At 48.3% G+C, this 24,512-nt stretch overlaps 1 protein-coding gene and 1 pseudogene across 2 annotated transcripts in view; both read left to right on the top strand.

Annotated features, from left to right (window-relative positions):
• Positions 1 to 522: 522 nt before the first annotated feature.
• The window catches only part of LOC144179199 (uncharacterized), a 78,647-nt pseudogene continuing 54,657 nt past the window's right edge, over positions 523 to 24,512 (top strand). The window contains exons 1-4 of the transcript XR_013324182.1: positions 523 to 852; positions 1,422 to 1,472; positions 7,142 to 7,573; positions 9,652 to 9,763. The product of XR_013324182.1 is annotated as an uncharacterized LOC144179199 (transcript). The remainder of the gene's footprint in view (positions 853 to 1,421; positions 1,473 to 7,141; positions 7,574 to 9,651; positions 9,764 to 24,512) is intronic.
• Positions 13,540 to 22,912, top strand: LOC144179185 (uncharacterized). Its single transcript, XM_077707438.1, has 4 exons — positions 13,540 to 14,400; positions 15,787 to 15,940; positions 16,028 to 16,144; positions 18,204 to 22,912. The coding sequence occupies exons 1-4, from the start codon at positions 14,282 to 14,284 to the stop codon at positions 18,561 to 18,563; spliced, it is 750 nt and encodes a 249-aa protein (XP_077563564.1). The 5' UTR covers positions 13,540 to 14,281; the 3' UTR covers positions 18,564 to 22,912.

Genomic DNA, 24,512 nt, shown 5'->3' with positions numbered 1-24,512 from the left:
TTTGACTAACATGGCGTCGCCCTGCCCTCCCGCTTCGAAGCGAAAACAGCTTCGTCGCTAATTCCTCGCTGCGATATCATGTTCTAAGCTGTTGATTTCGCCTTCAATTTGCCCATTCTAACCCTCACCCAAAGTTTCAATCGAAAAACGGCCTTCGTTTTTGAGATAGAAGGACGATTTTTCAGCTCTTAAGCCTGGCAAAGTAGCGTTTCTCGTTGTCATAGCAACAGGCTCGCGGGATGGCGAACGCAGACGCCTCCGACGGCAGAGTTTTCAAACTGGCCTAATTTAAAAACGTTTGTCGTAGCGACTGCGTTGGTTTGCAAGCGTAGCGAGGCAGCGACATACCAAGCGCCTTAAAAATTTGTCCGTTCTATTTGCCCAAATTTGGCCGTCGCAGTTGTAAACGAGTAAGCAACATTGTCCATGGGCTCAAGAAAAATGACGTAACTTCCTCCACACTTTTCGCAATGCATTGGGATGCTAGGGGCCTCTCCTGAGTATTCTTTCCTCCATGATGTTTACACTGACGCTAGTGTTTGTTATGATAATTTGACAAGTGAATTTGAATTTCTTTTAGCATACGCCAGTATTTCAGAAACACTGAAGGACTCTTTGGTGAGATGTTCGCTGGCCGGATGCCCCAGTAAATGAAAGTCGCGTGCTTACGCTGCTTAACTCTGGCGAGGCATACAGTTCGTGGGGACTACGAAGTGTCAAACCCGGCTCTTTGCCGCACTGCTTGCTTCATTCCAAGCTTACGATGCTTACGACAAAACAACGAAGATAGTGGACTGTGGTGCAACCGAGCTTTTGATGCGTACCAATTTAGTTTTTTTCGCTCCCGGCAGTGTACGTATGTGCCGATGTTTTGCCCAAGGCCTCGGTAAGCTCAGAGAATTCATAATTGCATGCGGTGGTACGCTGGGAAAGCGGGGCCGACACCCGCTATAATCGTTCAAGTTGCCGTGACTGTGCCGTGACTGTTTTTGTTGCAGGCGTTTTCCGCAAGGTAAGTTCTAACGCGGTTCATTTTGACGCTTGGGTTTCGTAATACGCACTTCTCAAACCCGACAGCGCTCACGGAACTGCCGCCAGCGGGCTGCTCAAGATGTAATTAACGACCTGTCGGTGATCTCTCCAGCGTCATTTCCGCGCTGGCTGTAGTAAAAAGTTCCTGTGCTTTCCGTAAAAGTGTGCTCTCTCTTTCAGCTATCGTGATTCATTTGGAGGGCAAGCTTCTAAAGACTGAAGCACACACAACTCGAACCCTGTATTAAGCTGCTGGTTGCAATTGTGATTTGTCGGAAGCAAAATGTGCCGTCGTGAACGCACACTCGGCCGGCACAGCGACTTGTAGAATACGCTTTGGGAATTCGCGAAACTGAAGCGGCTGCGTATGTCGTGCTTCGTACTTGCAGGCATCAGTCTCGCCAGTGGAGCTCTGACCCGCTGGGACGGAAAGATCCACCGTATGAATTTGGACCTGGGCCCGATTTTCATGTTCATTATGCATGACCGAGCAGCCAAAGCGTCTCCTCAATGTGGTCACCTTCAGTCCTACCAAGTGCCGAGCTTAGCAGTGACATCCACTGAGAAGAAATGTGCCAGCTGTTCCACTTTGGAGTGTAGTTGCTGCATAACAAGTGATGGTTCTAGCAACATTTGGTTACACCGCTAAGTGCAGCATGTGTGTCATTGCTGCCACCTTCAACAGTGCTTGAGCTTGTCGCATATTTGTTACAGACTGCCGTGTTGTTTCCCTTCGTGTGTTGTCCTCTTGTGGTTAGTCTGGTGGGCTCAGCTGTCTAAGTGGACATGTTTAATTGAAGCACTTGGGTAGTGTAGGAAGGGTGCCACATATCAATGAAAAATTTTGTTGTTGTGATGGTTAATTTTCTATCGTGGCAGCCGTTTCTCCAGTCTTTGCTTTTGGATATAGCTGTGCATATGCCTCCTAGCCTATTTAGCATCTTGTAACATAAAGGGACACATAAATGGGTTTTCAGCGTTGGCTGTTTTGACTTTATGAGCCAGGTTTTACGCCTTAATAGTCGTTTACGCGCATTCTAATGAGAAAAGCAGGGCTGAAAGTGAAATTTTTCACATACCACCCTCCCAGCTAATTTCTTTATGTTGCCTATGATAACATACTGGCAAGCCATTGGGGATAAATTTAAGGGATTGGTAGTGTGTTTATAATGAAGTGAACAAACTAAAAATTATGGAGACACTTTATGGTGTAGTTAGGCGGAAATGCATTAATGTGCCATTGCCGCACGTCCTGTCGTTACCATTTCCCCATTGCACCTTTCTCTTTCCGCATTTTCGTACTGCTCACTCGCCAGCTGTTGGGACAAAGTGTGATTGCAGGTTTCACTAGATGCCGCATAGGGCCACTGTTGTCGAACACCTATCAAAGCAGGCATTTTGCAGAGACACACATTGTTACTCACTCTATTGCTAGTTCTCTACTTAGCATGCCTGAACTACAAATCTAAGGCCTGGTATATGCGTTTCCAAGGCCACAGCACATTCTGTGGGTTCACCTTGAGTTAGCTGCAGCCGTTGAGTCACTGTGGGGATGGAGGCCCTGCGTTTGATTCCGAACCAGATCCTCATTCGTTCAATTCTTTTTTCCACTCAGTTGCTTTACTTTGATTGTGGGACCTTTTCTGAGAAATATCCTGGCAGTTTGATCATTCTTTAACCTTTTTTTTGTATTGTTTGAGACGTTGGCCTCTTTTTTGTGTGTGTCTGTGAATAATTCGTTGGCCACGTTGTGTGCTGTTTCTGGTTTTTGACCTACTGAGTTGACTAATGCTTTTATAGAAACAGTCCGTAGTAACAAACAAGCAAAAAGCTATAGTTTTGAGGGCTGGCAGCACGAACACAGACTGCAAACTAGTAGCTGTACATCGCGGTAGCTGTATATAGAGTTGCCATGGTCGATGTATAAGGTTTTCTTCTCTTCTGCCGTCTACCAATAACTTAAGACTCTATAGTTTGCCAAACAACTGATCAATCACAGGGAAGACACTTCGCAATGCAGCCACAAATGAAGCTGGCCTAATTGTTTCATTGTTCGTTAACGTTTGTTGGGAAGACAACAGCTTTATGTTGGCTGGCCGTGGATGGAACTTTGTGTGGTTCATTTGTTAAAGGTGAATTGAGGACACGGGTTATTCAGGTGGGCTATAAAACAGTCTCCGAAAAATTGGCTGCGTATCTGCTTTTGTTTCACTGCGTTGAAAGACTATAGCCGTCTGCTGCCGCTGCCTTGCAACTCCTTCTCCATTCTCTGCTCACACCCCTCACACCATTTCCTACCCTCTCGCTTCTCTTGCAATGAGTTGAACGGAGGTTTGTTCAATGCAATTCAACTTTTCCTCCTGTGCACTGCTCACGCCCATCCCCTCACTTTTCTCTTGTTTCTTGCTCTGCCTAGAATAGCAGGAGTGCAAGCTATGCTTTTTTTTGGTGCTTTTACCGCGCACAAGCTGAATACTTTCTGCATTTAGTTTCTTTTTTCACTTAATATTATAAAAGCCAACCCAAGGTGTGTAGTTTACTAAAAGAACGTGGTACCTACTGGTTACTTCCGCCTCAAATGTGCCTGAGGTTTTCTTTGGGATAAATAACGCTAACATGTATAACTTGGGCTAGCATATTTAGTTGTTTAGAGTGGTTCAGCCAATAGATGCTTCTTTTTTATGAATGGTTTAAACTTTGGCCAGAAGGCCGGGTTGAGGGACAGACAAACAGACCAAAATTATAATGCCTAGGTATCCCGAGATTGACTATTATCTATAAAATGTCGCTGCAAACACAGGCCCTGTGTTCGTCGGCGGGAGGGCTCGTGGTTTTAAGAGTGAAGCTGTTCTAGGGCTGGCCCTGACGACATTCTCTGTTGGTATTGTGTCATGCTCTCACTTGAGCGAGTTTGGGCGCTGCGCACGGAAAGGTTCTTAGTACAGAAAAAACTCATAAAAAAGTCTTAAAAAGGTCCCGGCACCTTTAGTCTTGATATGACAGCGCAAGTTGCCTCGGAAGGATGTCTTCCTAGCCATGCATATGTGTTGAGAGGTGAAGCCAACTTTAAGGATGTTGGTGTAAGCTTGTGTTCTGGCTTTTCCACATTACGTGTTGCACAGTGAAACATCGCCATCCACCAAGGGAGTGTGAGTGCAGAAAATGGCTAACTCTTGTGTTATCGAACGTGCCCCGAAACAAATTATTGGCAATTAACCGGTAAGAGAACTCCACTATTACGCCGAGTTTTATTTAGTCTACATAATTGTTCACAGTGATATTGTAAGGGCTACAGAATTCCTGTCAATGCCCAGGCATCTACAGAAGGAGTATGGTTATTGAAAACGGCTGTAACTGTTGTTTTACGGGAGCTACATACACGAAAAATGACATTAAGTGCTGAAAGCCTTAATGCCTTTACTTCACTGCTATGCAGAAAAATTTAATGCAATTCGCTCTAATGTCGTTTTTGTTTTAAAAGCTCTACACAACTGATTAGTCGTCACGAAACTCTCAGCGCCAGAGTGTTTACGCAAAAACGAAGCTGAACTTCAAAATGAGGCAATTTTTTGTGCACTCTTGGTGGCAAAGTTCTGAAGAAGGCGAACTTCACTAAAACAGCGGCAAAAGGCAGAACGTCCTGTTACTCGTTGTTTTGAATGTTTCCGGTTTAACTACCGCTGGCAGGCGACGGCAGCTGCTGAAGCCACTTTTTGAAACGGCTCAAACCATTTCTTAGAAAACTCTATTTCTCATGACTCTTTCTTTCGCAAAAAACATTTTGAACCCTTCTAAGAAGTTTTTCTCCCTGTTGAAGACTTCTAAAATACGGGTGCATTTCGCTTTCTGGTCATTATCGCCATCATGCCGAACGAATTTAATGGCTTTGCGTTTCGGCGTGTAGCACGGCCCGCCCAAATAATGCCATTGGGTTTCTTAAAGGGCTGGTGAAGTGGTTTTGAAAGTGGGTAAATGTTTGTTTTTTACAATTAGTATGTTGGATAGTTCATGACTGTAAAAAAATTTTCGTCATATCTCGCTTGGGGACTGAGATATTCGTCGATAAAGTTGACCCGACGCCCCGCCCACTGCTCGCGGCTGTGCCGCCGGAACACCGAGAAACCGAGAGGCAGCGACCGGAAGTAGCGTCATATTCGGAAGACGGCCAGCGGCGTGCGCCGCCGCTTCGCTGTGTCCCAGTTTTCTCAGCGAAGTTCCGAATTAAGCAGACGTGCAATGTGCCCTTTATTAATCTCAATTGTGTAGAGTTGCTACCGCGTCGATTTTCAACCGTAATGCTACTGTGTGCTTCCCTAAAGCGACTCCTAGATACCAGAGATTTCCTACCCGAGCGCCCGTGGCTACTACATTGCCTTCACGAGTAGTCGCAGGGCCGGCCGTGTCGTCGGGTGCTCTGTGCTTCATACGCGAAGAGACTGGCTCGAACAAATATGCAGGTACCCCTAGTTCCTGACCCATTATTATAAGGGGATTAAAAAATTCGTGGGACCGCAGCGCTCAGGGCTTCGCGAACTTCTTGCTCGTTAGCCGATCGACGTTGTTGGCTGTGACGGAAACTGAGCTGAGTAGCTAGATTTTAAGAAGAAATCAAGCAAGCTGAAAGCATGAAGCGTTTTCTGCGCGCGGAAGCGCTCCGCACACTCGCCGGTCGTGCATTCCCGTACGGCGCACGAAACGGCTCGCACGCACCACGCATGCCGCGGCAGCGACCGCTCTTCGCTGCCGGCCAGAATCAAGGCCGTCGCCAAAAGCAAGTGAACGTGCAAGAGAGTGGATGAATAGTGTGGTGAAAAATTGTGCTAGGGATTGTCATCCAAGGTGATTTTGAAAGAGGTGATCGAATTTGTATCGCGATGCGGAGCGCCGACCGGTCGCGCAGCGCGTCGTCGGCAGCAACCTCCCCGAGCACGAGATGCGGCGAGGGGCCGACGGATGGCGTTACCTGCGCGCAAGAATGAACATAGCACCGATGGCTAGAATGACTATCAACGTGAAAATAAGGTTCGCACGCGAGAAATGGGATGATAGTGCGGTGAAATACTGTTTTAAGGATAGTCATTCGCGATTGTAGAGGTAGCAGTGACCAAATATCGGTCTCGGTGCTAAGCATAAAGTTCCCAACCTCCGAGGCGATCCGTGCAACCGAAGCTGGCTGGAGCTGTTCGGGAAGGTGTTTTTCTAAAGTTCGTCGGCGACAAGTGTGCTGCGTTTTGGTTCCGCTACCTTTCGGGTGACCACAACAGTTCGGTTCTCCTATTCTAAAACTGCGTTTGTGCAGCACTGACACGTTCCGCTGACCGGCCGCGCAGCGACCCGGCACCAGCACCTCCGCGCGACGCAGCGACCGGCCGCTCGCTAGCTGCTGCACACAGCTTGTTGTACCGCCTGCCCGAATGCAAAAACAAAGTCGCACATGCGAAGAAGGGGATGATGGTGTGTCGAAGAAATGTGCCAGGAGTTGTGACTAGCGCTGGTGGTAAAAGCGGCGAACCAATATCTGCACAACTTCCCTGCACCCGAGAAGCATACGTCGGCCATGAGTCGTCGGGGGAGAACCTCATTCTCAAGCTCGCCGCGAGCGAACTTGTTGCGCTTATACTTCCCTCAGGCTCTCATATTCTAAGGAAAGATTGTGTGAACCCTCCATTCACCAGAGGTCCTTCTGGCCCGTATCTGAACGGGAACAGAATGAGGTCGATGCGATCTTCAGGCCGAGCAGTCACGGCAGCGCCGGCACTTCCGCATGTGACGTCATCTGCAGCCGGCCAATCCTGAAAGGCAGCCAGTGCTCTGACCGCGCCGCCGGGCAGGCGTCGTTTATTTTGACGAAAAAAGGTGGTTTGGGTGTATTTACACATAAAATAAACATGTTTTTCGAATTGAGCGTCAAGAAAACCATAAAGTAATGCCCCCAACAAATTTTTTTTGAAAAGCTCTTCACCAGCCCTTTAAGGCCTTAAGCACTTAATGTCATTTTTCGTGCACGTGTGGCACGGGTATACGACTACTCTAACACTAAGCACAACAGCTTCGCTCGTCATTCTGCGTCACAGAGCAGTAGGGCACTCAGTTTCGTCCCCTCTCCCAGTTGCAGGCTCTTCCCCCTTCTGGAGCGGCCGCGGGGGGCTGGCCGTCCCCCTGCCGGGCAGCCGGCTGCTGCAGTGCCCGGAGTGCAGCTTCACGACCCCGCGGCCGAGCAACCTGAGGGTCCACCAGCGCAAGCACACGGGCGAGCGCCCCTTCCAGTGCAGCCACTGCGGCAAGGCCTTTGCCGAGAAGGGCAACCTGGTGACCCACCTGCGCATCCACACGGGCGAGCGCCCGTACCGCTGCCACCTGTGCCCCCGGGCCTTCGCCCAGAAGGACACCCTGGCCACGCACGTGTTCACCCACACGGGGGAGCGGCCCTTCCGCTGCCGCTTCTGCCCCGAGGCCTTCCCGCACCGCTTCCAGAAGAAAGTCCACGAGGAGAAGGCGCACAGCCACCACCAGTAGTGCCGAGGGAGGAGGGACCAGTCCGGTGGGTACGCAGACACTCACTCCAGCAAGATTGGAGCGGAGCAAGCCCCGTTGCGGGGATCGTTAGGAAGAACGGTTGTGTAGCACACCAAGAGGGTGGGGGGGGGTCTTGGAGGGAGAGCACATTTTATTCTGTGGGACCTGGCTCCGACGAAAAGTTCTGTCGTTTATTGTGACCTCTCCCGCTAGGTGACGATTGCTCCCTGCTAGTGCGGGAAGTGTGGTTGTGGGTAGGACCCTTGCAGACGGGCGTCTGCATTCGTTGCAGGTGGCTTGCACCGATGTTGGACTCGCCATCACAGACTGCCCACTTGAACACGGGGCGCAGCTTTGTAGACCAACTCATGCACTGCGTCACCATGGGTGCATGTGCAAGGTGCCCGCACTGTTTGTGTGTGACGTGACTCATGCCCTTTCCCACTGAAGTGGTGCTTTCTTGTCCCGTGCGCTTGTACAGGTAATTTATCGGTGCACCTTTGAACATTCAGAAAGTGAGGAAACGTGAGAAAATATAAACTTACGCAAGCTACTCTTTTTTTTTTGACAAACGAATTGAACAAAGGCATGCAAACCATAAAGAACAAAAAAAGAGGAGAGGAGGGCTCATGACTTTTTAAATAACTGGTACAGTATGCTGGTTTTATTTGCCACTGAATGAGGATGTGTTCCCCCCCCATTCATGGGGGAGACAGCTGCGCATATTGCGCAGTTTTGATACAAATCAGTTTTCCTGCGCCAAGGTGCTCCAGAAGCTTGAAAATTGCAAAAATAGTGCCAAACTGCTCCAAAACACTCTTAAAGACAGCAATTTTGTCGCGCACGTCAGTTTGTGGGAAGGAAAATTCCAACTTGAAAGCATAATTTTTGAGCACACCCAAGGTGACGCTGTTTTTAGCGGTTTGAGGGATTGATCAATCAGTAAAAAATTGCCTGGCGATCACGATACTCCCTAATGCAGGGGTGGAACAGCTGCCCCATTGAGCGCCAAACTTGTTTGCCTGTGCCTTCCTGTGCCAAACTGACCCTCTTGCGCCAAACTCGTTTATCAGCACCATCCTGCACTGCAGTACCTGAATTGGGCCACGAGATACGACCGCCATGATTGATGCCCAGCACCCAAAAATGGGGCTGAAAATCGTGTTTTCGCTTTCATCAATTTCGCTTTCAAACTACTGTAGCAGCTACGGTAGTTGGCTTTGGCTTAGCTGTAAGGCAGCTGGCACAACCCACCGTCTCCGCCTTTTCTTTGTATTTCTTTGTGCTGCATTTGCAAGGTTTAGTTTCCCGGTGCGTCCGCTGCGCCACAATCGATGGAAAACGGCCAAAAGCGAAATGTTTTTCTGGCTCATAGCAAACAGATAGAATAATGTTTAGAAGAAAAAATTTAGTTTTTGGAAGTGAACATCAATTTATTCGCCCATTTTTGGCGATTCTAGCTTTGCTGCCTGCAACTATCTGTAGCTGCATGTCTTGAACCAACAGGGTCGGGGACGCTTTCCCTCGCTTTTAGTTCAGTTTGCTTTTGTTCTGAGGTAATTAATCTTTTTCGCCTGTGAACTTTGGGGTTTGCTTTGCTCAGTGAAGAATGGCCCAAAATTCAATATTCAGCATCGCACGCACTAAAAATGCGGTTCCATAGAAAAAATGTCAGCAAACACCTTGTTTTACAGAATGCCACCGCGAGTTCCTCTAAACACTACCGTTTACTGGACGCGAAGCAAGGCCTGTTATCTACTCCCCTTTGGTTCTGGACATGAGGTTTGACCCTTCAACAGTGATATTGAGGCGTGCTCGCTGGGGCCGAAAGTAGATAACTTTGCATGTTGTAAAACCTCCAGATATAGTAGAACTACGTTGCTGAGTCGGAGTAGATTCTAGTGCACGGTAGAACGCCTAAATAGTAGATAGATAAAAGGTAACTTGGCTGGAGTTGGCACAGCGGCCTGCAGGGAGGTTTGGGAGGCACCGTAATGCCGTGAAATCGTGCTACATCTGCTCCAAATTGTGTTACTCGCTGCTCCAAAAGGTTTTTCTGGCTGCTCCCAGCCTGCTACAAAAGGCGCTTTTGCTTGCTCCCAGGACTGCTCCCAAACCCATGGACCCTGTTCCACCCCTGCTAACGCGATATTTGGGTGCAGCAGCAGTGCACTGAGGCAGCACTCACTCGTGGGTTCTCTCGATGGCAACTATGGTGAGCCTCTGCGTCGGCGGTGCAAAGTGCGTCTCGGGAAGGAACCATGAACTGTATCTTAAGCGAACGCACATCATAGACACGCGCATGCCCCCCTCGCGTTTTTGCCAAGCGTTGCGCCCTCGAGCGCCTCGTGCGGGCACAGCATACTGCCCCCTCCGCACCACCACCGCACACTTTGAAGAGCACTCGCTCACGATGCCACGGCGAACTGCTTTACCCTCCCAATTTCGCATCACTCTCCTCCTTTGCTTTCTTTCATCGTTCGCTTTTTCTTTCACTCGTCGGTCCAGGCCATCATTCCCTCGGTTTCGCCGACAACAAGCTCAGCCCAGAGACAGCGGCCAAAGGGCTGCGCCCTAAAAAACGTGCATCATGAAAAAAAATGTCCCAGTGATAGTCTTTTTCCGACCTCACATTGGCGAGTTGCACTTGTTATATTCTGTGCTTTTCTGAAGTTTTCTCATTGAAAACCATTGCAAAGTGCCGTAGAAAAATAGTTATGTCAGCTGAGGCGACAAACTATTCGTGCAAGTTGATGAAAAAATGTCAAGTTTGGGAGCGCCGTATCTCCGAAACGGCACCACTGGGCGCCGCCATCGTAGAAAGGAGAATGGAAAACATGGTGCTGGGCGAAGTGGCCACTCGTTGTTCAGGCACTCAGTTCATTTCACCAATCTCTACTCTGGTTTAGATTAAGCGGGTGGCTGGGTTTTCATTTTATCGGATGGTTTGTTTCGGGAAGTTGCGCGGCTTGAAAGACGGAGCTAATTGAAAACAACATGGCGGCCGCGCTTTGACGTAGTTCATCCTTGTGTGAGGTACAGTGCATTCGTGAAGCAAACTTTGGAGCGCCGAGTTATTGCTGTGTTCGAGAGCGAGCTTGCGAGCGAGCAGCGGGAATGGCACGATCGACACGACAGAAGTTGCGGCACAGGCTACATCATCGTGAAATGTTAAGCAGCGTCCGATAGTGGGACTGGTTATTATTGGACGCTAGTAATAATAATTTATCTCTATGAAGTGAGATTTATTGTCAAAAGTGAGGTGGCTAAAAATAGCAACGTTACTCGAGTTTATTGATTATGAGGTTTAGTGTGCCGACGCAACGCAGGCGATGAGGCGCACCGTAGTGGAGGGCTCCGGAATAATTTTGACCACCTGGGAATCTTTAATGTGCGCAGAAATCTCAATCACGCGGGCGTTTTTGCTTTTTGCCTCCATCAGAAAAGCGGCCGCCGCACTTGCTCAAATTGCGATCGTGGTGAACGTGCTTCTCGGGGATTGCAATGGGAGGGTGCTGTGAGTGGCACAACCGTCACCTTGCTTTTCACAACTTTTGCCATGGCTATACACTTGTGCATACATCACCGTCTGAGATTACAAAAATGATTTCAGCATTCAAATGATAATAAAAACACCTTACAGTTGCTGAGTTTCTAAGTTTGATATTTTCAACAACTCTATGCTGGCTAAAGCCTCAGAATTTGAAAAGCTTGTAAAAAGGTAGTGCAGTTCGTACCTTGCGGTACTTTGTTAGAAAGAAAAGCTTTCTCCGACTGCTGTTGCAGTTTTATGTACCTTCAAAAACGATTTAAAAGTGCACTTGTCACCCCGACTTGCCAAAAATTTTATTTCCTTGGCTCTTAAGACGACATAATAAACATCGTTAACTTCTCCAAATCAAGGTTCTTCTGCTCCAAAATCGAAATTTCGCTGCTCGTAAAAACTGCTCCCAAATCTGTTTTTGCTGTCTCACCCCTGTCCATTTTTCGTTAAGTGGAACCCCGATGATACGTCCTGCGGTCTTGCGACGACCCGCTTTTTATGACATGTCGCCGTGGTCCCTGCAAACCCCCGTAGAAACAACGCATTAAAAACCCCGAGTATGCAACGCTCGGGGCAGGCGGTTCGCTTGATACAGCGGACCCTGGCGGGGGTAAACCGGCTTTTTTGTCCTCTTTTACACCGCTTCGCCGCCCTGTGCTGACCTTTCTGGATTCTTAACCCGTTTGATGCTGCTCGATGTGCAAAGATCCGAAGGTGGGCCAGACACTTGCTGAACAGACGCAAAGCAAGCAGGCGGGTATTAGCGACTGGGGGTTAACCTTCAGCGGCCCCTCACGGCAGCAGTACGCCAACGTGCCAACCGCAAGAAGTCAGTACAGGTGGCTGGCGAACCGTGACTTTGCAGCTCCCATCAAGTTGATGAACATGAGAACAAATACGACGTAATCCTACAGCGGTTACTGCACTCTGCTTTCCTTGCTCGCGCGACCCAAGTTCCTACCTTTCACGACACTGTTTCTCTGCTCTCGTCTCTCTGTGTATCGGTGTCTTTCAAAGCCGCGTGGTTGCTCCGTTTCTTTCTTTATCACCCTTTTTTTATCACCGTGTCACGTTTTGCTTGGCCTTGGAGGTTTCACCCTCTTGCCTTTTCTCCTCTCAATTTGCTCAACCACATGGCCACATCGGCCTTCCCAGCTTATGTCGTGAGCGCGAGGTGCAGGGCTGGTGGGTTAAGGCCGATTCACGCGGTGGACGAAGTCACTGATTCGGACCGTGAAATGTGTACCACGTGATATGACGTCACCGATTTGTGGCCCTAGCAAACAGACTGCAGACGAGGCGGGCTGACAATGCGAGGTTTCTTTTCCGTTCGCGATTCTGGTGGGGGAATACAGCAAAATACTGTGCTTTGGCATGCACAAGGCTGGATAGTCTAGCAACCATGTCTCTCTGCTCGGAGCAGTGGGGGGCATATTGAGATCGCGTGCTTGTTCGGTGCGGTTGCATGGCGGTACAGGGCTTTTGCGCCAGGGGCATTTGAATTGTCAGCCGCAAGCACGAGTGGGCGACACACTGATCGCAGCGTTCATTGTGTGTTCTCACCACGGAGCAAGAATAAAATAGGAGGTGAAACAAGGCGTCCCAGCACGTCAAATAATGTCACAAGCGCTCGTCATAGGTTAAGCTAGTGGCAACTGCCACGGTTGAAGAAACTGCACAGCCGCCGCTTTCGGCATTGCACTGAGCAACCAAGGAATGAATTGCGGCCGCTATCATTTTGCCCATCAGGTGCCGCTACCTTCCCCTTTGCCGTCGCAGCAACGAAGCTTTGCAATCCACCCTGGTTTTTGTTGTGATGTTATCTGGTCGCTCGCCCGCACTTGCGGCAATGGGCCGTTTCCCCTCCTATATATTCTGGCTCTGTGGTTCTCACTCAGCACATCCATGATCTTGCGTGGCTCATTCTGTGGCCAACGCTACCGAGGGTAGCTTATTTAGTGACTCTAGCTACGGCCATTGCCAGGCAACAACGCTTTTGGTCGGCGTCGATCTTTGCTGCTCCCCTCAACCACTTGAACCTGTTGGGCTTTTCGCCTCGCGCAGACGGTCCACACATTGAGAATATGCTCTGTCCGTCCACGCTGTCGCCTGCTCGCTTTATCCTTCGTGTGAATGCTTCCTTCCACCAGACCATGTGCTGACGTCATGCAACGTCACCAGTCCGGCTGCAGACATGTCCCCATTTAGCGTCGGATGGTGTGGGGGTCTCGTAGCATGTGGCGCGTGGCTGGCGGGGTAGTGCAGACACCGTGGGGGCACAAAATATACGTTTTTTTTTTTTAATTAAAGGTTCTAAATATTCACAGCTTCAGCTAGAAGTTTTAGCTGAAGGTTCACAAATTATGCGAGAACGTGCTAAATATTAGTAGTTTAAATGACTTCTTAGCCCACTGTCACGCGTCATGTTGGTGAAAAGAATAGATTCTGGACACAGAGGAATCAAGCATGAAAGAGACTTTGAAAGAGGTTAAGGTACGGAAGAGGTAGGAAAAATAAATAATACAAGTGTCGGAAAAGCATACCAAAAGCCCCAAATGCCCTGTCAGTGCTTATACTAGAATACTGTCCGCGCGCTCTGTCCCGAGCGGGGACGAGGCCACCGGGATGAAGCCGTTGGTGTGTGGGTGCCTGTGCACATCGGTGCTGCGGCCAGCGGGGTGGAGCCACTGGTGTCTTCCGGATTCCTAGGCCTATGGTTCCTCCTCCTTCGGTCGCCATGAACCACGATCTCCCCTTCCACCTGCTCCTCGTCTTCCTTCTCCTTTCTCCTCTTCTATCTACTCCAGCTACTAGAAATTCCTTGCTTTCTCCCCTCTGCTTCCTTGTCGTCTTACCTAGTGTCACTATATACGGTTTTAGAGTATCGGCACTCTTTTCTCCCATTGTTCCGTGCCGCCGCCAAGATGATTGGTCAGTTCGCGACACGTGACATTTGTTTACACTGCGACGGTTCATGGGCGCTGCCATTTTGTTGCTTGTGCGTTTTCAGTCGGTCAACTGTGGTAGTCCTAGCTGTTCGCCCTGTGGCTGCGCGCGACCGACGTTCCGAACGTGAACCAAACCGACCAAACCATCCCGCGCTTGGCACGCTTCGCAGCATTTTAGCTGCAGAAGTGTGTCCGGAGATGCCGTTTTGCTGCATACTCAGCTGTTACAACTCCCAGGAAGATGGAAAACGCTTCATGCGCTGCCCGCTGGGGAAAAAGGACGGCGAGCGGCTACGCGTGTGGCTGCAACTCGTCAGCCGCGATGAATTCGTGCCCACCCCGTACTCCAGGATTTGTGAGGTGAGATTGTTTGAAGTGAATTCGCGATAGTTAATAAAAGCTGGCGCCTCGTAGGCGTTGTGAGAATTCCGTGCCGAGCGCTTCGCAGCTAATGAGCTCGCGAGACCGGCCGCCGCCGCCGCGAACGTCCGACCGCGGTCTTCGGGCCGCGATATGCGTCGTGAAATTGCTGTACTCGTTCGCTCGCCAACGCGGCCCGACAACGTACGCGTCGGCCGGGTGCTGGCGGAGTTGTGCTGGAATAAAAGTAGGCAAGAGATGTGGACGCAGGAGGCGTAGTTAAACAGATGAGAATTTACAAAGTGCAGGGGGGAGAAAATAGTATGCAAGGGAAGGAAACGGTGAGAGAGTTTGGGCCGCGCGCCAGCGAGCGAGTACGGCAATTTCACAATCCGGCACGCATATGACGACGCCTGTCTTAGAGTTCATAGAGGCATAGAATTCACATACGTGGAAATTGAAGGTGAAATGCGTGCATGTGGCCTCGCAGGGAATTAACATATATGTCTCAGGGTACGGGGGGGTTCACAACGCCTACGAGGCGCCTGCCAAAATAAATACCGCCATCCGTTTAAGTTATTTCGTCCCCGCCCCGGACGTTTGCATGTCGTGGGACGTTCCATCCCGTTGGGCGATTGCCATTACGAGAATCCGAAATGGTTGGATAAATTTTAATTCGGCAGTTTAACGTTCACGGAGGGGTCACGGGAATTAGTGCGGAACTTTCCAGAAGATTTTGGAAGTTTTGGTTTGATGTACACCGCGAACTGTCACGAGTGAAAGCGCTTAAACTTTACAAATCGCGCGTTGTTTCGCCATGTTCTTTCGTCCTCATTCGTTTTTTAATGTTTAGGCGCTCTCCCACTCATTTATGCGGCACCAAGTAGGCCCCACAGATGTGTTATTAATGTCACAAACGCCTTCACCCCATTCTGTTGCCAATTCTGGTATAAAGCATGGCCTGTTCACTTTAGATAAATTCTACGAGGTTGTGCATTCTGTAGTATAACACGAAACTCTCAGAAAAAATAAGAACAAAACAAAAGCATTCTGTGTGCACTAAGTTATGCGTACACTAAAATTTTCAAAATATTTTCGCAGCCTACATTTATAATGCCACTGAGCGTTAGCATTCTGGCATGTTCTAAAATGCCTTGATCACTAATTGCGGGTATACTGCTTGCGATCTGTTGTGTGGCTTGTAAACTCGGAATTTCGACATGATGCTGCCGAATAAGGCCGTTAGACGTATTGTGGGGCGCAATTTAGCAGTTTCAATTTCATGTGAAGTTGACAGAGAGACGTTCAAGCGAGAAAGCATTCACACAATGTTCTGCATTTGATAAAACTTTTCTTGTTTGCTTATTGTATTGAATTGTTTGTTAGGACCACTTTGAAGACAGCCAATTTGAAACGGGCAGGGCTGATGGCCGAAAGCTCCTCAAGTGGAATGCTGTGCCAACGATCGAAGCCTCCAACAACCAGCAGAAACGGGCTAAGGGGAAGGTTCCGAGGAGGCCAGGCAGTGAACAAGCCCACGGTATGTCACTTAGCTGATGCACTGCTGAGCATTGTACCATGCATTATCTCGATGACATGTATGGTTTTTATTTTTTTGGCATCTCAGACACACTGGATGCCGCCGATGCACCTGCTGCCTCTGTTGCCGTTCGCCCATTCCCAGGTGAAGCACATGGAGTATGACCTCCTCCATTGGATGGCGAAGCTCAGCCAATTGAGACAGGTAAGCATATGTGTGTGTGGAAGTGAACATAGCTTCATAAGATGTAGGTATGTGTGGGCCAGTTTCAAGTTCACCACACACACAAATGGCGCCAACTCCATTTGTACGGTTGGGCAGGCACGTACAGCGCCATGGATAACGCGGCTTGCTTCATGCTATCTCAGCATCATCCCTGTGCGGGGAGTTTCTTATGTCTTGCGTTGCTTCAAACCGCTGCGGCTTGAGTTAGGAAAACGTCTCCACCCAAGGCTGCGACGATATTTTATGTGGCTCTGGCGTGTGAGATGAGGCGGTGGTTTTACATGCCACCTAGGCCTGCTGTGCGCTTCTTGAGGAGTATAAGAGACGGTGATGTGCTCTGGTGACAGTGTTCTCGGGCGTTGAATGCATGACCGTCCTTCACCTGAGCTCCCAATGAAGCTAAGCAATTTTGCAAGCAGTATGGGTGGAAGCAGTCACGAGGTATGTACAGGATGAAATTAGGCATGGCAACGACAAAGATTCAACCGAAGATTTTAATTGTTTCATTTTTTTATGTAGACGAAGCAGAAATTATAAGCAGAACAAGAGCACAATACACGCTTTGACTGCTTCAAAAATAGCCCAGAGACAATTGACAAATCATAGCGCCCTAGTTTGTCACTCCATACACCTTCGTCTCTGCGCTGTTTTTGAAATATTCAAATTGTGGTGCCGAACAAGCTTTAGTATGTTATCACGGTACACGTTTGATCATTAGACATCAGTTGAAGGTGTACCTTGCACGTGGCATTCCATGTACGTGTGTTCACCTCAAAACAACCAAACTAGTCCAGGTTAAGGCTGGGCACCTAGCCGTGCTCGTCTTGTCCGTAAAGTATGCCAGCTAGCGTAATTAGTGGAAATTTCAAGCACTCTGTTAAAGGTTCAAGCATGTGATGAGGTCTGAGGTAAAAGCTTCAATGCTGCATCGTCCCAACCTGAAATGAAACAGGTGCCACTGATTCATTACTAATTAGCCCCATCATCGGCTAATTACTAATTAGGCCCATCATTACTAATTAGCCCCATCATGCTTTTAAAACCGGGCAAAGCTCTACTTTTTACAATTATTACATTGGTCAATTTATGCCTGTAAAGTTTTTTTCGTCATTTTTAGCTTGGGGACAGCGGTATTCCTCGTTTAAGTTGACCCACCGCTCCCTGCCGCATCGCCGGAAGAGCGAGAAACAGCGGCAGCGACCGGAAGTAGCGTCATATTCGGAAGACGGCCAGCGACGTGCGCCGCCGCTTCGCTGTGTCCCAGTTTTCTGGGCGAAGTTCCAAATTAAGCAGGCGTGTAACCTGCACTTTATTAATCATCATTGTCTAGAGTTGCTTCTGCGTCGATTTTTAACCGTAATGCTACTGCGTGATTCCCTAAAGCGGCTCCTAGATACCATGGAAATTTCCTACCCGAGCGCCCGTGGCTACTACATTGCCTTCACGAGTAGTCGCGGGGCAGGCCGTGTCGTCGGGTGCTCTGTGCTTTGTACGCGAAGCGACGGGCTCAAACAAATACGGAGGTACCCCAAGTTCCTGATCCATTATTATAAGGGAATTAGGAAATTTGTGGGACCACAGCGCTCTAGGCTTTTGTTTTCCCGATCAACGTTGTTGGCTGTGACGACAGCTTAGCTGAATAAGATTTTAAGAAGAAATCAAGCAAGCTGAAAGCATGAAGCGTTTTATGCGCGCGGAAGCGCTCCGCACACTTGCCGGTCGTGCATGCCTGTACGGGGCACAAAACGGCTAGCACCACACATGCCGCGGCAGGGACCGCCCTTCGCTGCCGTCCAGAATCAAGGCCGGCGCGAAAAGCAAGGTAAACGTGCAAGAGAGGATGATAGTGTGGTGAAAAATTGTGCTACGGATTGTCATCCAAGGTGATTTCAAAAGAGGTGATCGAACGCAAGAATGAGCACAGCAACGATCGCTAGAATGATTATCAACGTAGGGATAGTGTGTTAGTGTTTGAGCTGGGGGATTTTAGTGCAGTTTAAGCTAAACCATTTTCAAATATGTTCTGTGCATCTCGCAGGTGTCAGTCAAGCACATCAGAAAGCTGGCGGATATTGATGCCGAACGCAACCTCAAGTTGGCCCCCCACCTCAAGCCGGCCTACCTGGACCAGGACCATTTTGCCAAAATGAACGTGGCATCTGCGGTTGCTGTCCTCAACCATAGTGTTGGCGCTGCTATACGCGTACTAGTGAGTCTTGGGCGGATGGAGGAGGAGGCCCTAACCACAGCGTGGTTTGTTGAGCGGGTGTACCGGTGGTTCACCCTGATGACGTCGCGGTACATCGGCACCGCTATGAGCATGTTTAAGCCTGACGCTATGATGAGGCAGTGGCGTTCCTCAGGGAGTTTATGGAGATTTTTGCTCATGTCTCCATAAAGAGCAACCGAAGGGACCAGTTCAAGCCCGTACAAGCAGGTGTACTCATTAGTACAACAAGTGCTCTCCAAATTCAGCACCAGCTTCTGAGTGTGCACAAGTTTAAGTTCGTGCTGCTGTGCAGGCTGACGCAGGATGCCTTGGAGAATCTGTTCTCCTGCATTCGGTCGAGGCACCCGGTGCCGAGGGCACTCGAGTTCAAGCTGATGCTCCGCCTCATAATGTTGAGCCAGTTTTTTAAACCGAGTCGCAAGGGCAGCTACGACATAGACGATTCTGTGGACCTCCTCGAGTTTGTCGAGATGAAGAAGGCAGCTCAGAAGAACAGTGTGGAGGCAGCAGAAGTTGAGCTCCTAACTGACAGCCTTCTTGACGATGATGCTCCCCCACTTAATGACGTACAAATGGAGTCTCTTGTCTATGTGGCGGGGTACGTAACGCATAGTGTCAGCAAGAAATTCAAGCTTTGTGACACATGCAGAGAGTGTCTCCAGGCAGAGCCCGTGGAGCAGAATGAGCAGCTTTTGAAGCTGAAGTCTTACCGCTCACTGTCACAACCCAACCCTCTCACACGTCCATCAGGTCATGTCGTGAGCTTGCTGCAGCATGCGGATAGTGTTTTCCGTGCACACGAACATGACGCTCTAACAGTTTCTCTCGCCTCACTCACAAATGCTGCCTTGGACAAATGCCAACTCGCGAACAGCTTTCCACATTGCCACGACTTGCAGAAGCGCCTAACACAGGCTTTCCTCATGCTTCGGTTGCGGATCACCCTACGAAAGCTACAGCAAGGCAAAAACTGCAAAGGCAAAATGTGGATCGAAAAGTGTTGGAATGAGGGCAGCTGTCTCTCAGATTCGTTAGTGTGTTAACTGGCAGCAGTTTGGAGAACAAAAGGCAAACTTAAAGGAGCCATGAAGAGAAAATGCAAGTTGGTTTTATTCGAAAGATTTCGTGTTTTATAGTGCCCCCAGCGCTTGTCCGGATACAAACGGTGCTTTATTCACTGAGAAATTAAACAATTTAGGTTAAAATTTTGATTTTCCCGCTCAATCGTGCGTTTTCGTGGTCCCAAGTGACATCGCAGGAACCGACCGCTCTGCAGCCTAGAGTACCTTCATTCACGCATCCGCCGTACAGGGTAGAGACACGTAACGCTGGCGCCGCCATGTTCGGTTGCTCGCTCGCCGCCGAAGCAAGTCATTGTGTCAAAACCGTGCTAAAATTATCGCCGCAACGCGGTTTACTGAAGAAGTTTGAATCATATTGTCTGTTTCGCGTTGCTAGGTCTCGTGGGAAATGAAAAGAATAACGCGTTGAGCCCGTTGGCCCAATTGCGGCGGCACGGGACCGTTCAAAAATTGTCTCCACCCTGTACAGCGGTGTTGGTTTGTTCCCGCGTTTCTTTACGTTCCGTAACCTAGATGGCGCCACCATACCGTGGCAAGCGTTTGGTTTGTTTTTGCCCGCATTTAAACCTGGCTTGTTTTTGTTCTGGGAGAAAATATTCGTTCCCTGAAACAGTGCTCGCTCGACAAATGGGGTCACGTAAGACACCGTTGCTTGCGTCAATCGGCCAGTGTCGTCTGCGACAACCCCAAGCCCCGTAGTGCTGTGCAGCTAAACCAAAGCATGCTGTGCGCAGTACGAACAGCAGAACGCATCAGTACTTCTATGTTTACATGTGCTTTCGTAACTTCCACTGTTTGTCCCATAATTCTTATTGCTTTGTAAAGAATGTGCCCTAAATTTAAGCGCAAATCGCTCGTTCGTCTAGTTTGTAAGCTCTACCTAATTTGCGTCTGCTTCTGCCAGCCTCCGCCAATCGCAGAGCTTAGCCCATGTGACATCACAGGTTCTGTTGCGGGAAATGAGCTGGTGGGTCGCATGACCATTCCCGTTTTTCCTAATTATGTAGCTTATTTGAGCGAAGTTTACGTTAAAAGTGGTGTCAGTATGATTCTAACGAGACAATCTTTTGAATGAACCAAACTTGTGTTTTCTCTTCATGGCTCCTTTAAGGCACCGATGTACAGTTTAGGATGATTGATTGATTGTGTGATTTTACGCATCGAAGCTGCACCCGGGCTATGGCACCGTAGTGAAGGGCTCCGGATTAATTTTGACCACCTGGGGTAAACTTCGTGTGCCAAAATCTCGAACACACGGATATTTTCTGTTTTCGTCGCAGCCAGAAATCAAACCCAAATCTTTGGGATCAGCAACGCAACGCCTTAGCCACTCAGCCACCGCGGCAAGTCAGTTCAGGATGAATTTAGGAAACCTCACGATCTTCAGTGTGCATTGGGATCTCATACACTTAGGAGCTTATGTTTGTCACCTCCTGCGGAAAGACAGCTGCTGTGGCCGGAGTATTGAACCTGCTATGTCGTGCTCAGCTGCACAATGTCTTAGCTCCCCCGGCTCAGTGCCATGAGTTGAAGGAAGAGGAATGCAACGAGCAGTGTGCCCGGGAAAATGACAGGGTTCATGTGATGGGGAGAGTGAGAAGTGCAGCAAAGACAAGTGCCGCAAGAAGACCGCTCGAGAGTGGCGATGTGTGATGAGGAGAGTGACAACTGCGACGAAGACCAGTGCAATGAGTGGCGTATGGGCTTGAGAGTGACCACGCGTGGACAAGGTGTGTGGTGGGTAGTGTGATGGGGAGTGACAAGCGTGACGAAAAAGAGTGCAAACAAGTAGTATGGGCTTGGGAGTGACCATGCGTGTGGACCAGATGTGTGGTGGTGAGCAACAAACATGACGAAAAGGAGTGCAAACAGAGAGCATGGGCTCGGGAGCGACCATCTGTGTGATGAAAAGGATTAGTGCGAGGGCATGAGTGAGTGATTGTTTGTTAATGTCGACAGGGAAGGTATCTTTGCGATAAGCAAACAAAGCTCTCGCACAGCACAGGGTTTGAAGCCGTTTCATCACACTGCTATACAAGTCACTGTTATTTGTTGCATGCATAATCTGATCTTGGTTCTTGACGTTAGGACTCAGAGGCTCCTCTCAATGTTGAACTTTTCCATAACTTCTTTTCGCGATTCTCCTACTTTCACGCCTTCAATTTTGGCTGGTGTGGGAGAAGCCATTGCAATGCCGCTTGCGCGCATGTGACGCGCACAAACACAGTGTGAAGATTGACTGGACAGTGTTCGACACAAGGGCAAAAAAAGAGACAACTCCTTGGTTGTCTGCATTGTTCGCTAGATTGATGGCCACAGGTGGGCATTCTGCCTTTCACTTGGTTGTATAGCAATGCCGTGTGGTGTTTTTTTTTGTTTGTTTGTTCTTTTGAGATGCACACAAGCTTGTTCGTTTCCCATTCCAATCTCGAAGTTTTTTAGGTGCGCCTTTGATTTCTGCTGCGAATCCGAATTAGCTGAAGCGTGAAGAATTGACTTTTCTGCTTATTAAAGTTGCGTAAATACAGTGAGAGTGGTTGAAACACGGCCAGACTACAATTTGCGCTAGTAATCCTGCAATGTTTACAAATTGCTTCAGTGTCTCTTTAATGTTCACATGTTTGTTGCTCGAATACAGGGGCTGGAAAAGCCCATTCTACTGCTGCGAAATGGCTGGGGCCAATTTCCTCATGGAAATGATGTAGTTGTGTAGTGCCGCAATTCGAAATCGATTGCCAACTTCATTTCTTCTAGCACTTCCGTACATGTACCTGTGTGACGTATATTCACTTCACAATAATCACTTTTCAAACAGTGCAGAAACTCTGTTTTTGTCAAATTTTTTAAGTTACAATAATTACGTTCTTGGAAAGGTTTGTTTTTATAGTTCAGTAGCAATGTGACTTCACTGTGAAGTAATGTGATTTCATCCTCGGGGTAATAGTTTTCAAGTGTGACATAATCAGCTTTGCACATAGATGCACATACAAAATTCTTCCTTGTGTTACTTTGGCCAAGTACTGATATGCTACCAAATGCATAGTCACTGTGTACAGAATATTTGTTGGATAAATGCGTTGTGTGTGTGTGTGTGCAAGTCATGGGGTCTTTGCATTCTACTTTTTGTACCAGTTTTGTGTTAAGTTATGCAATAAAACAGCAGAGTTTTCCTGTTTATATGGCAATCACTTTGCTTTCTTTCAGGGGAAAGTGTGGTTTTTTCTGCTGCTATGATAGTTTTTGTGATCTCGAGGCATTCTTCTTTTCATTGCGATAGTATGCCGTTTGGCATAAGTCGTCTTCGGAATCGGCCTCATTGTCCTCGGAAAGGCTTGCTAGAGTTCATAATGAATTTTTCCAGATTTTTTTGAACTGCGATTGGTTGTGTTCTTTTTTTGAGGCCGTTGTCTTCAATAAATATTTATTTTACATTCAGTTGTTCTTTTTTGCCCGCTCTGCTTTCATATGCTCATCGTTGATATCCTTCTGATAGTATTTTGATTTTCAGCAGTGAAAGAATACTCCCGGAATATGTGAGGCATTTCTGCACTCCATTAACTGGAGCTAAAAATGACCTGGGCGTTAGTGCTGAACGGGCTGAAGTGTTAAAAACTTTTCGAGCCAAATGAGAGTTCAAGCATCGTTCTGCATCACCTAGGTAGTAACGTCCATTATCAGAAAAAGAGGTGGCTGCATTACTGAATTTTTCTTAGCCGCTAAATGATAGCCGCTCACTAAAGTTCACTGAATTCAGTGCGTACAAAAACCAGCACTTATATGGGGGTTTTGTGATCAGGTAGGGTTTACTGGTGAGTTTTATTTCCTGAAAGCATCCATTTTGGCACTTGATGACTGAGTTGCATTTTCTTTGCAAAGGAAACTTGACAAATGAAACATGTTCAAGTCCTTTGAATTCAATTCATCGAAATTTAGCCGCTAGTGGTGTCACAAACTTTATATAGTGGTACTAGCTAGTGACACTAGTACAACCAGGAATGCATTTACCATGTTTAACAGGCCCTCAGAATAAATGCATACACAGACTGCAGCTAGTTAAGATACCATGCGAATCGCCATCCTGTTCCAGAAGGAAAGAGGAGGCTGTGAGGGGATAAGAGAAGAATCTTAGGTATGTCCTCTAAGTTGCAGACTAGAAAAACGTTACCAAGCTATTCTAAATTATGTTTATGAGTTTCTGATATGGCTAACCGAAATTTAACCTGCGCTTGTCGCAAACAGCGCGCATTGCTGGGTAAAAGCCAGCGTTACTGCATAAGGTTATTTAGTGACTAGCAAGAGTAGGGATTGTGCCCGGAATACATACCTGCTGATGCAATTCGCAGTTTCGCCCGAAAAAAAAAAAATCCAAAGCATGGGGCGGGTTCAGCTCGTCTTTTGTGTTCTTGATAATTTTAATGCCTGCTTCTTGAAAGTGATTTCCCAGGTGACTGGCAGAATCAGCGGAAAACTTGCTTTTCGGAAATCAACCGGAAAATTAGCTACATGCGCACAAACTGACGCTGCAAATCGAATGGTGACGTACACGGGCTAAGTTGCTAATATTTGGGCTTGCGGATCGTTATCGCTCGCCTCCAAGTTAAACGGTCGTTTAGGTGGATCACTCGTCATTGCACCGAGCGTTATTTTATCTTAGGCGCGGTTGCCTTTGCCGAAATAACCGTTTTTCGCTAATTCGCAGCGCCCGTATGCGACATTTCTGCCGCAAAAGTTCGGAGAAACCGGGCAGAAAAAGGGTTACTGTGAGCTACTACAAATGCTTGCGCGGTGTTGGCACTCTGTTACTATAAATTATTTGCAGTGCACTTGAAAGATTCTGCACAGGCGAAAAGCGAAAGCGACCGTGCGTTCTAGATTTCGGCGCACGTCAAAGATCCCCCAGGCTTTCAAGGTTAATCTGGAGCCCTACACTACGACGCGCCTCTTCGCCTGTCTAGCGTCGGCGTGTTAAATGAAAAAAATTGTGCGTATGAAGTATTATTTTGAGACCATTAGCTAGTAGCTTCTGACTTCGAGG

The sequence above is a fragment of the Haemaphysalis longicornis genome, unplaced genomic scaffold, assembly GCF_048455015.1.
Source record: "Haemaphysalis longicornis isolate Haplotype H1 unplaced genomic scaffold, Haemaphysalis longicornis Haplotype H1 scaffold_4, whole genome shotgun sequence".
Lineage (NCBI taxonomy): Eukaryota > Metazoa > Arthropoda > Arachnida > Ixodida > Ixodidae > Haemaphysalis > Haemaphysalis longicornis.
This window is presented reverse-complemented; position numbering and strand designations above follow the sequence as displayed.

Coding starts and splice junctions, on each gene's coding strand:
- LOC144179185 (XM_077707438.1), top strand. CDS start 14,282: ATGGAAAACGCTTCATGCGCTGCCCGCTGGGGAAAAAGGACGGCGAGC. Junction 14,401..15,786: donor CGTACTCCAGGATTTGTGAG/GTGAGATTGTTT, acceptor ATTGTTTGTTAG/GACCACTTTGAAGACAGCCA. Junction 16,145..18,203: donor AGCTCAGCCAATTGAGACAG/GTAAGCATATGT, acceptor TGCATCTCGCAG/GTGTCAGTCAAGCACATCAG.